General features: G+C 37.3%; 1 protein-coding gene across 3 annotated transcripts in view; it reads right to left on the bottom strand.

Moving 5' to 3' along the window:
* The window catches only part of KLHL5 (kelch like family member 5), a 94,547-nt gene that overhangs the window by 36,023 nt on the left and 46,293 nt on the right, over positions 1 to 12,231 (bottom strand). For all 3 annotated transcript variants that reach the window (XM_070791307.1, XM_070791308.1, XM_019962597.2), the window contains 2 exons: positions 11,841 to 12,037; positions 5,589 to 5,801 (listed from right to left, as the gene is read on the bottom strand). In XM_070791307.1, the coding sequence (XP_070647408.1) occupies positions 5,589 to 5,801; positions 11,841 to 12,037 (410 nt within the window). The remainder of the gene's footprint in view (positions 1 to 5,588; positions 5,802 to 11,840; positions 12,038 to 12,231) is intronic.

Genomic DNA, 12,231 nt, shown 5'->3' with positions numbered 1-12,231 from the left:
ATTCATCCCCACATAGTTATCTTCTTTCATGTCTGTGATGAGAACTTTTCAGATCTACTCTCTTAGCAATTTCATCCTTTTCCTATCTTTTAAAATAAAACATTCAGAATATAATCCAAGATTTTCTTGATGATTTTAGAGTCTACTTCAATACTTTATCACTTGACAACTCTAAGTCTCCAAATCTGCCCTTTACTTTTAGTAAGGAGAAAAAAAGAACCTTGCTAGTATCTCTGAATGCCATAATGGTGCCATATAGTATTATCACTGTAGAAAAAAAAAAACATTGTTCAAAGAGGTGTTATTAAGTTGTTTAAATTACACAGAGCAACGTGGCTTCCATTGTTGCTACTCCCTGGGCTAAGACAGTGGTTCTCAAATTTGAGTGTGCATCAGATGCACTGAGGGCTTATTAATACACAACTGGCTTGGCCCCACCACCAGAGTTTCAGATTTAGTAGGTGGAAGCCTAATCATTTTCATTTTAAACAATTACCCATGTGGTACTGATCTTACAGTTAGGGAACACACTTCGAGAAACACTGGGCTAATCCAATGCATTTACTGTCCTTATCTGTCTTCTCTGCAGCATCTAATGATGATAAAATTCCCTTTCTGGAACCTGCAATCTCTTTTTAATAGTACTACAGTTATTTAGGCAGATTTGGGACTACCACTAAATATTAGTATCTCCTAGGGTTCCACCTCTAGTGCTTTTATGTTCTCTTTGATTGGTGTCACTCTCTTCCCCTTGGCTTCAACAACCTAAATAAGTAGTTTCTAAAACTTCCTCTTAGACTCTAAGAGGATTAAAGGTGTCAATAAGCTCTGGGAATGTGCTTCTTCTACTTCCTTCCCCACCTTCAAAATCAATGCTTCATCCTGTATTCTGTATTAACTGACAGCACCTTCATCAATTGCATTGCACAAATGAGAATTATTCTGGACTCTTTCTTTTTTTCACCTTGTACATTCAATCATTCCAGTGTATCAATCCTACCTCCTAAATAGCTCTTGACTGTCATAATTAATTTCTCTACCTCCACTTTTTTTTAAAAGTGCTTAATTCACTTGTTGGAATCCAACAGTCTTCCTTAGCAGGTTTCTACTTTGATCCCTCCAATCTATTCTCTGCAATGCAATCATAGGATCTTTCTAAAATAAAAGGATAATTATGCCATTCCCTACTTAAAATCCTTTAGTGCTTCCTTATTGCTTTTAGATAAAAAAATCCCAGTTCTTTGGCATGACTAGAATTCCTCCACAATCTGGTCTGTTTCCTTCCCCAGTCTCATCTCTCAATACTGTCCTTTTTGTTTCTGTAACTTTAGCTATGCATGCTATCTTCAGATTTCAGAACATGATATATTTGCTCACGGCTCCATAACCAGGACTTTTATCTTTTCTGGGCTATCATGCCCATTCTTTTGGGTGGCTAACTTGGCTTGCAAATTGAGTGACACTTGAGAGATTTTCCTAGCTTCTCCACTATCAGTCTAGGTGGACCACTCCAATTGCTTTCATAATGCCATGTCTATCACAGACTTTATCTCATTATATTGTAATTACTGATTTGCTTTTTAATCGTTTTCTTCCTCCACCTGATATCCTCCCTACCCAGCAATTTTACATGGAGTACATTCAAGAGGCAGAACAGTTCAGGAGAAAAGGCATGTAACTTTATTTGGGTTCAAGGTCTACCTCTGTCTCTTGTTCAGTTGCTAAGTCATGTCCAACTCTTATGCAACCCCATGGACTGTAGCTCACCAGGCTCCTCTGTCTATGGGATTTCCCAGGCAAGAATATTGGAGTAGGTTGCCATTTCCTTCTCCAGGGGATCTTCCCAATCCAGGGATCGAACCCAAGTCTCTTTGCATATCCTGCATTAGCAGGCAGATTCTTTACCACTGAGCCACCAGGGAAGCCCCTGTCTCTTATTAGCTCTAGTCTAAAGTCAAATAAAACCACAGTGCCAAAGAACATGATTTATGCAATCACTTTGTGATTTTGAACATATGGCTTTACTTATTTAATCTGTTATTTCATTTGTACAACAGGTGTTAGACTAAATGATCTCCAACATGCCTTTCAACTCATAAGATCTTATGACTATGATTATCAGCAGTATCCTGGATAAAAGAAATTCTAAAGGTCTCTGAGAGTCATGCAAATACAGTATCATAAATATTTGAAACTACAGGGCTAAAGTAAATTGTCAGGTTACTTAATTGCACAGGTTCTTTTCAAAGTATACTAGGATTTTTCAGACTTTATCTTCTTTCCTCTAGAGAAGGATAAGGAAAAAAATTAGGCTGGATACCAGTAAAAATAGTCCTCTTTAAATCTGATTTTAAGAAATGTTTTATGATGTTATTTTTCCTGAATTATCAAGTCATGCAGTTTCACTCCTATGAATTCATACAATATTCTACCTCTGAAGAGGGAAGTCATTCTTGTAAAGTATCACACTGATTTTTGTTTCTGTAAAGTAGAGAGCAAACAGTAACTTTTGCTCACAACAGCTGGAAATAATATATAATTCTCAAGATAAATACAAACCAAACAAAACACACAACACTTAAAACAACAACCAAAAAATCTGATCTTGAGCAGTAATAGCTCATTTTTTCCTTTTCTTTCAGGACTCTACTTAAGGCCTCAAAATAAGCAGCCAAGTATGTGTTAGTCGCTTAGTCATGTCTGAGTCTTTATGAGCCCATGGACTGCAAGCCCACCAGGCTCCTCTGTCCATGGGCTTTTCCAGGCAATACTGGAGTGGGCTGCCATTTCCTTCTCCAAAGCAGCCAAGCAGGCAGAGGAAATTTTTGTATATTCCAACTGAAACTGTAAAAAGGCGAAACCATGCATGTATATATGTTATGACTAATTGCCTTGAATACACCAACTAGGTATCTCTCAATTCTAAAACAGTGATAATACACTATCATTATTTATAGCACATTTTATTTCAGAGCACTTTTCTGATCCTCATAAAAATCCTGTGAGATAGAAAGGATGTGATCTCCACTTGATAGATGAAGAAACCAAGGTATGTGAACATGCCAAGTCACAGAGTTTTAAAATGTCAGAGTCAGAACTATGTCTCATTAATTTGTTTATCATCAGAGTCCAGCATTTAGTGGATACTTAATAAATGTGTGGCACATGAATTAATCTAAATTTTCTGGTTCCTAGAGTTCAGTGTTTCTTTCATTAGCAGCTTTATTAATTCTTCAATTGCTAGGACAGGTTTGTAGCTGAGTCAAATAAAATTACTAACCCCAAAGCAACGATGTTACTTAATGAATGCAATTTAGGTGGTCAGACTTTCTGGGTTGAAAAAAAACAAATTTTTTTAGCTCACTATCTTTTCACCTTAACATTTCATAGGAACATACATAAAACAACCACGTTGAACAGATTAAGGAAAAAACCTATAGACAAGCTAATATTAATGGGCTTCTCTGGTGGCTCAGATAGTAAAGATTCTGCCTGTAATGCAGGAGACCCAGGTTCAATCCTGGGTCAGGAAGATCCACTGGAAAAGGGAATGGCAACCACTCCAGTATTCTTGCCTGGAGAATCCTATGGACAGAAGAGCCTGGTGGGCTACAGTCCATGGGGTAACAAAGAGTTGGACACAACTGAGCGACTAACACAATTAGCATTAAGTGAAAATGAAGTCGCTCAGTCATGTCCGACTCTCTGCAACCCCATGGACTGTAGCCTACCAGGCTCCTCCATCCATGGAATTTTCCAACCAAGTGTACTGGAGTGGGTTGCCATTTCCTTTTCCCAGGGATCTTCCTGACTCAGGGATCAAAACCCAGGTCTCCCGCATTGCAGGCAGACGCTTTACCATCTGAGCCACCAGGGAAGCCCAATTAGCATTAATGTGCACTAATTAATGTAATTAGCATACTGTAATTAGCTCATATTAATGTAATTAGTAGTCCCTCAGTATTCTGGGGACAGAGGGTTGGTACCAGGACCTCTGTGGATACCAGTATCTCAATTTAAATATGTAGTATTTGCAATTAAACTCTGCACAGCTTCCTATATACCTTAAATAATCTCTGGATTACCTATAATACCTAGCTAATACCATGCAATTCCTAAACAGTTGTAAATGCAATGTAAATATTATATAATAGTTGCTGGCACAGAACAAATTCAAGTTTTGCATTTTTGAATTTTTTGGAATTAAAAAAAATTTTCAGTTCTATTTCCAGTTTTTTAAGGAATCTCCACACTGTTCTCCATAGTGGCTGTACTAGTTTGCATTCCCACCAACAGTGTAAGAGGGTTCCCTTTTCTCCACACCCTCTCCAGCATTTATTATTTGTAGACTTTTGGATCGCAGCCATTCTGACTGGTGTGAAATGGTACCTCATAGTGGTTTTGATTTGCATTTCTCTGATAATGAGTGATGTTGAGCATCTTTTCATGTGTTTGTTAGCCATCTGTATGTCTTTTTTGGAGAAATGTCTATTTAGTTCTTTGGCCCATTTTTTGATTGGGTCGTTTATTTTTCTGGAGTTGAGCTGTAGGAGTTGCTTGTATATTTTTGAGATTAGTTGTTTGTCGGTTGCTTCATTTGCTATTATTTTCTCCCATTCTGAAGGCTGTCTTTTCACCTTGCTAATAGTTTCCTTTGATGTGCAGAAGCTTTTAAGGTTAATTAGGTCCCATTTGTTTATTTTTGCTTTTATTTCCAATATTCTGGGAGGTGGGTCATAGAGGATCCTGCTGTGATGTATGTCGGAGAGTGTTTTGCCTATGTTCTCCTCTAGGAGTTTTATAGTTTCTGGTCTGCCTTATGATCCAGCAACCCCACTGCTGGGCATACACACTGAGGAAACCAGAAGGGAAAGAGACACGTGTACCCCAATGTTCATCGCAGCACTGTTTATAATAGCCAAGACATGGAAGCAACCTAGATGTCCATCAGCAGATGAATGGATAAGAAAGCTGTGGTACATATACACAATGGAGTATTACTCAGCCATTAAAAAGAATACATTTGAATCAGTTCTAATGAGGTGGATGAAACTGGAGCCTATTATACAGAGTGAAGTAAGCCAGAAGGAAAAACATAAATACAGTATTCTAACGCATATATATGGAATTTAGAAAGATGGTAACAATAACCCTGTGTACGAGACAGCAAAAGAGACACGGATGTATAGAACAGTCTTATGGACTCTGTGGGAGAGGGAGAGGGTGGGAAGATTTGGGAGAATGACATTGTAACATGTAAAATATCATGTAAGAAACGAGTTGCCAGTCCAGCTTCGATGCACGATACTGGATGCTTGGGGCTAGTGCACTGGGACGACCCAGAGGGATGGTATGGGGAGGGAGGAGGGAGGAGGGTTCAGGATGGGGAACACATGTATACCTGTGGTGGATTCACTTTGATGTTTGGCAAAACTAATACAATTATGTAAAGTTTAAAAATAAAATAAAATTAAAAAAAAAAAAAAAAATTTTCAATCCATGTTTTGTTGAACTCGGGATGTGTGGAATGGTGTCTACTCAAAAGTTGTTGAAACTTTAATTATTTTAAATAATTAAAAATAGTTTACCTGTGGTGCAAGAAGAGGTAGCCTAATATAAGCCAAAAGTTTACTGAGATCTTTCCGTCTCTGTTCCAAATCATGACGAACCCAAGTAAGAAGTGCGTTCAATATTGTCTCCTCATTAGGAATGTTCATGTCATCACTGGCTAAGAGCTTTGCAATTTCACTGGCTGGTAATAATACAAATTCCTGGTTTCGAATTACTTCCATGAAATTTTCCTGGAGGAAAAAAAGAGCATATAAAAAATACTGTTTCTTCTTTCCATCACAGTTTAAAAGAAACTAAACATTTCTTAATTAGACGCCAAAACACAGTTTATACTTTAGCCCTTTCTAACAATGTATTATTGCTTAAACGGGGGAAAAAAACAGTAAAAAATAACATTTAAACTGTAATTGTTATTAAAATTCTCATATCTCTGTATACACAGGATTAAAGTGATATATCAAGTATTACAATTTAAAAAATAAATTTAGGACTTTTAGGTATTGCTTTGCTCAAGTTAGGGAATAGTTTTGGCAAGTCTTTCACAGGAAGATAGAAAAAAATGAAAGAAGACACTTTATATAATACTCCAACATCAAAAGTTAGTTCAGATTTGTGGTTGCTGAAGAATTTGGCCAACAGGGGAGCCAAATACCTGGGTAAGAGTGAAGTATTTCTCTTACCCAGAAATGGCTTCTAGGGTGGCTACATTTCCCAAGACCATTCTGGACCACAGAAGTCTTCTCAGACTCTGCCTGGCAAAAGCCTGTGTCCTTAGAGCTATCCTAAACCCAAACTGGCCTTTTAAAGTGCTTTAATATTATTTATAAGACCACAAAGGATTTTAGGTCTGATGTGAAAACTTTAATCTCATCTAACCTGATCTATGTACAAAGTTCTTTTGCTTTCAGGAAAAAGAGCTGACAGGGGTAGAGTAAAGGAAAATTCTGAAAGAGATGGGAACACCTGACCTGCCTCTTGAGAAACATGTTTACAGGTCAGGAAGCAACAGTTAGAACTGGACATAGAACAACAGACTGGTTCCAAATAGGAAAAGGAGTACATCAAGGCTATATATTGTCACCCTGCTTATTTAACTTATATGCAGAGTACATCATGAGAAATGCTGGGCTGAAGAAGCACAAGCTGGCATCAAGATTGCTGGGAGAAATATCAACAACCTCAGATATGCAGATGACACCACCCTTATGGCAGAAAGTGAAGAGGAACTAAAAAGCCTCTTGATGAAAGTGAAAGAGGAGAGTGAAAAAGTTGGCTTAAAGCTCAACATTCAGAAAACTAAGATCATGGCATCTGGTCCCATCACTTCATGGGAAATAGATGGGGAAAGAGTGGAAACAGTGTCAGACTTTATTTTTGGGGCTCCAAAATCACTGCAGATGGTGACTGCAGCCATGAAATTAAAAGACGCTTACTCCTTGGAAGGAAAGTTATGACCAACCTAGATAGCACAGTAAAAAGCAGAGACATTACTTTGCCAACAAAGGTCCGTCTAGTCAAGGCTATGGTTTTTCCAGTGGTCACGTATGGATGTGAGAGTTGGACTAGAAAGAAAGCTGAGTGCCGAAGAATTGATGCTTTTGAACTGTGGTGTTGGAGAAGACTCTTGAGAGTCCCTTGGACTGTACGGAGATCCAACCAGTCCATTCTAAAGAAGATCAGTCTTGGGTGTTCTTTGGAAGGAATGATGCTGAAGCTGAAACTCCAATACTTTGGCCACCTCATGCGAAGAGTTGACTCATTGGAAAAGACTCTGATGCTGAGAGGGATTGAGGGCAGGAGAAGAAGGGGACAACAGAGGATGAGATGGCTGGATGGCATCACCGACTCGATGAACATGAGTTTGAGTGAACTCCAGGAGTTAGTGATGGACAGGGAGGCCTGGCGTGCTGAGATTCATGGGGTTGCAAAGAGTCGGACACGACTGAGCAATTGAACTGAACTGAAAGGGACAACACAGGCGATTAAATACTAAATTGCCCTAGGGGACTGTAAGTAGGGGAAAAAAAAAAGTATGGGAGACTCCTGGAAGTTAATGATCACTCAAGAAAGCAGGTTTTCTTACCCACAAAACCAAGCAGCCTTGCTTAGCAACCAAACAATAAGACAGAAGCATGAGACATGCTCTCAAACAATAGAACAATGGTGGCATGAGACCCATATCCTGCCCAGTGAGCTCAGTAAGTTAATGAACCCCTAGGACATGCTCTCTGCACACATCAACAACAACAACAACAGTATTTTATGGAAAGGTGACATTTCAAAGTGAAAGACCCTCACTGTACTGGGACCTGAAATAATATTTCCATAGTGCCACGACAGTCCCACCTCCTCCATGTAGGGACAAGAAAACTTTCCTGCTCAATATTGAGGAGGAATTATGATGGAAGCGTGATATCTACTCCAGAATTGGCCTCTCACTGAATTCTTTCTGTGCTGAGACATAAAGAACTGGAGCTCCCTGGAGCCTCCTAGAGATTTCAGAGCCAAAACAAAAATGTTGACCTAGAATGTATTGGAACTCCAGGATCTTAGACTGAAGATGACTCAGTTCTGGCCACATTCTTGAATCACGCTCTTTGTAATTTGAAATGGAAGATAAAAATGTCCTAAGGTGTGAAACAGTAATAATAATTTTTACTAAGCTATTATGCTAAACAATCTAAAGAGAAGGAAAATAGTCTTCTGGTGTACAAGTCTTAATGCATGGGCTATTTATATAGTTACAATATAAATGCAAATGCTGTGAAGTATTGTCCCTTAATGTTTCTTATGCTTCTTAATGCACTATGGCTGTCTCAGCACAGAGTTTTAGTAAAAAAGCTAAGGCTGTTTAAATTAGAGCTGTTTAAAAATAGCTTAAGCTATTTAAATTAGAGCTAGAGATAAGGACTATCAAAAATTATCTGCTATATTAAGATGAGAATTATATTTTCCATATAGCCTCTAGTAATCCAAGTTAGGTACTGATCAAAGATATATCTTGGGTTGACATTTCATTCCTTTCGTAGAAATTCTTAAGAGGAAAACCATACATGAATAATTAACGATATTCAATAGTTTCAATTCATCATGATTTGTTAAAGATGCCCAAATGAATCTATTTTAAAATGACTGATTATCATTTTTCAGAAATATATTTTAATAAAACCTCAGGGCTGAAATGGCTTCAAGCAAATTGTTCTACTCAATTGTATACTGACATTATAAAATGATTTCATAACACATAGCAAGAGCTATAAAAATGTTGAAGCTCTCAACTCCTAGCTATCCCATGAGAAGCTTAATCCTTAGTAAATAATTCACAAGAGGGGGGAAAAAAGCTGATGCTTCTCTGTACTGTTATCTATAATATTAAAAAAAAAAATTAGAAACAGCCTAAATCTCCAGCTCTAGGAAGTTGTAACTCAACTGGCTATTATTCAGGCATCAAAAACTTTAGGGACAAAGATCACACAGATAAATAGATATTTATTATTTAATTTTAGATGAGATTCTGAAGAAATCAAAATAATATACATTTCTAATTGTTCACAAGTATAGTGTATGGCATCACTGACTCGATGGACGTGAGTCTGGGTTAACTCCGGGAGTTGGTGACGGACAAGGAGGCCTGGCGTGCTGCGATTCATGGGGTCGCAAAGAGTCGGACACGACTGAGCGACTGAACTGAACAGTCAACAGTTATACAACACTGAAGTAACTATTGCCATACTTTCAAATGGTATTAACTGCATTTCATCAGTGAGAAAGAGATTATACAAATATTCATTTAATAGCTTACTTGTTGATATATCTATTTCAGAACAATGCCATTCCATTCTGGTATAATCTGTATTAAGTGAAAATGGAGTTTTTCAACACCTTATGGAAATACTACTGAACTCAAGGTTAAACACAAAGTGCTTTTCAAAATTATTAATTTGGTTTTGAAGCAGGTATTTTAGCAAAATTCAATGTTTTAAATAGCTTTTCTAGGTCAAGAAACCAAACTTAAAACTGCAAAAAAATCAAATGTTTGTATTTATTCCATAATGGCATTAAATATCTGTAATGATATAACCAGTCTCGGACTTTTTCGTAGAGGTTAAGCGATGTGTTTCAGGTCATGTTCAGTGGCAGTCAGAACAAGAACAAAAGTTTCCATATTTCAGGGTTACAAGAAGGAACTTCTCATCCCTTCCTACTTGTATTCATGCAGGATGAATGAACATCCCAAGTATACATACTATTTGCTAATTGTGACAACTGATTTCATTCTGTTGCACTGTGCTTACTTCATTTTTTAAATCCATTTTGTGATATAAACAGCTATCATGCTACCAAACACTTGCTAGCATTATGCTCTTTCCCCCTTTGGAATAGTTTTTAAGCAAATGAAGTTACTGAGGGATTTATTTAAATTGAAGATTGAATTTTGCTATACATTTTCATTCAGTTCCCATAGCAACAATTCAAATCACACAATCTGTCTCTAAATTACTTTTTATTAGAATTCAATTTTATGTATCTGTTGAAACTGAATAAAATCAAATAATGGCCTTGAGGAAAAAAACTACCACAACTAACTGGCTATAAATATAGCTTTATAAACACAAGCTAATTTAGATTTAACTTATATCTAAGCCTTAAAGCAGCAATTATGCCTCTACTGTAAACAGTAAGAATGACCTAAATGCATACAAATGTTTGCATGTGAATAAAACTCCTTCGTAGGTAAGAGATATTACTTAAATTATGAACTGATTACAAAGAAAAAAAAATCCAGCTTTATTTTACTTATGCGCATCTTATTCCAAAAAGCATTTGAACTTGAGGTGCAAAAGTTAAAATCAGAAATCTACAAGAAGGATAAAGGCTGGAGTGGGAGGGGGGAATATTTCAAAGGACTTAATTCATCAGACATTAACCTAATACCATGCTAGGTCTGTACAGTACTGCCCTGTCACACAGTCTTTTTCACTTGAAGAAGTTTGACATCATAAACTAGAAACATTTCCCAGGAACAGTTATACCACAGGGAGAATAACATCCATAAAAGCTGTGCCTTTGCCTGAGGGCTTTTGCTCACTCACATAGGTCCCTACTGTGTGGAAGAGAATAAACCCAAATGATGATGATGATGATGATGATGGTGTCATTTAATGACCAGGTTGAAACTGTGTATCAATTACTGTTTTATTGGTACTATGTACCAATCACCATTTTAAGTGCTGAACTTCTATTAACTCACTTAATCCTTGCTTAAGCTTACGAAATAGGTAGAATTACTCTTCCCAATAGTTATAAACATCTGTTCTTGTAATTTTTTCCCAATTTCTATTTCTATAGTGCAAGATTCCTAAAGTACTGGTCAATTCCTTCACATATGAACCAACTCAATGGAAGGATGGGGAATGGAAGACAGGGTAGACAAAAATGTATCTCTTAAATGTTGACAAAATCAGTAACATGGATAATAACATATGTGTATGTGAATATCCATGGTCTTTCCTCTCTCAGAAGATGTATTGCCCTAAATGAAGCATTTAAAGCAAAAATCTTCAATCACTACCCAGGTATGAAAACCCACGCATGGCAAAATGGTCACTCCTTAAAAATCCACACACCTCTGCTGCCCAAATCCTTCTACTATTTGATGGTGGAGGCTGGTCCTAACAGCATGCTCTCAACATGCCCTGATTTTCTTACTGTCCTAGATCAACTTGTATCCATTATCCTTAGTCTTCTGAATCAGAACTCCCTGGGATTTATTTTCAGCACAGAATTTGCTACTATCAATAGGAACATCTTTCTAGTCAGATTTACATATAGTCAGATTTATCCTTAATAGCTAGCCTCTCCCTTCCAACCTCGTATCTTCTGTACTAGTACTGCACCAATACACTATCACTATCACCAACTTCCATCAGTGAGTAAGGGGATAATTTCTGAAATTCATTCATATGCCACAAGGTAAACTGTCTAGGGGAAATCTGCTTTTAAAAGTAGCAGATTGAATGAAAGGGCTCTAAAATACTGCTCTGCTTCTTAGTGGCTGTGATAATTTAAGGCCTGACTTATAAATCCAGGAGAAATATTACTTGGGGTTTTTCCCTCAGACCTCAGTGAAAATATGACACACTAGACAGTGAACCTGAACCTCAAGACATACAGCAGAGCCACGGGAAAACAGCAACATGCAGACAAGCCTGCAACAATAAGGAATAAGGCAAGCACCTATGCCTTCCTGCTTTTTTAAAAATACATACCATGGTATAATTGTGAGCCACTTTATGCAAATCTGTACAACCTTGAGCATCAGCAAAAGAACGGATTCCAAGACAGTTGGATGGGTGAAGCTGTTTCATTAAAAACTTACAGCATGCTTCTACAACTTGTGAAAGCTGAAGAAGGCAAGCTGTAGATAACAGGCACTCAATATTATCTTCTTTTAATTCCAGGCGGCCTTAATGATAAAAAGAAATTCCATTAACTATGGAACTATATTAACTTTGGTTTATAAGGTAATTGATGCAAACAATAATAATTCTAAGAGCTCACTACATGCATTCCAGATATAGATGATTTAAGACATTCCAAAAAGAAAAAAAGTACTAAATGTGAAAAATAAGCTACTAGTGCTTTGTGACTTCTACTAAA

The sequence above is a fragment of the Bos indicus genome, chromosome 6 (assembly GCF_029378745.1).
Source record: "Bos indicus isolate NIAB-ARS_2022 breed Sahiwal x Tharparkar chromosome 6, NIAB-ARS_B.indTharparkar_mat_pri_1.0, whole genome shotgun sequence".
In the NCBI taxonomy this organism is placed as follows: domain Eukaryota; kingdom Metazoa; phylum Chordata; class Mammalia; order Artiodactyla; family Bovidae; genus Bos; species Bos indicus.
The sequence above is the reverse complement of the archived record's forward strand: the minus strand, read 5'-3'. Positions and strand labels throughout refer to the sequence as shown.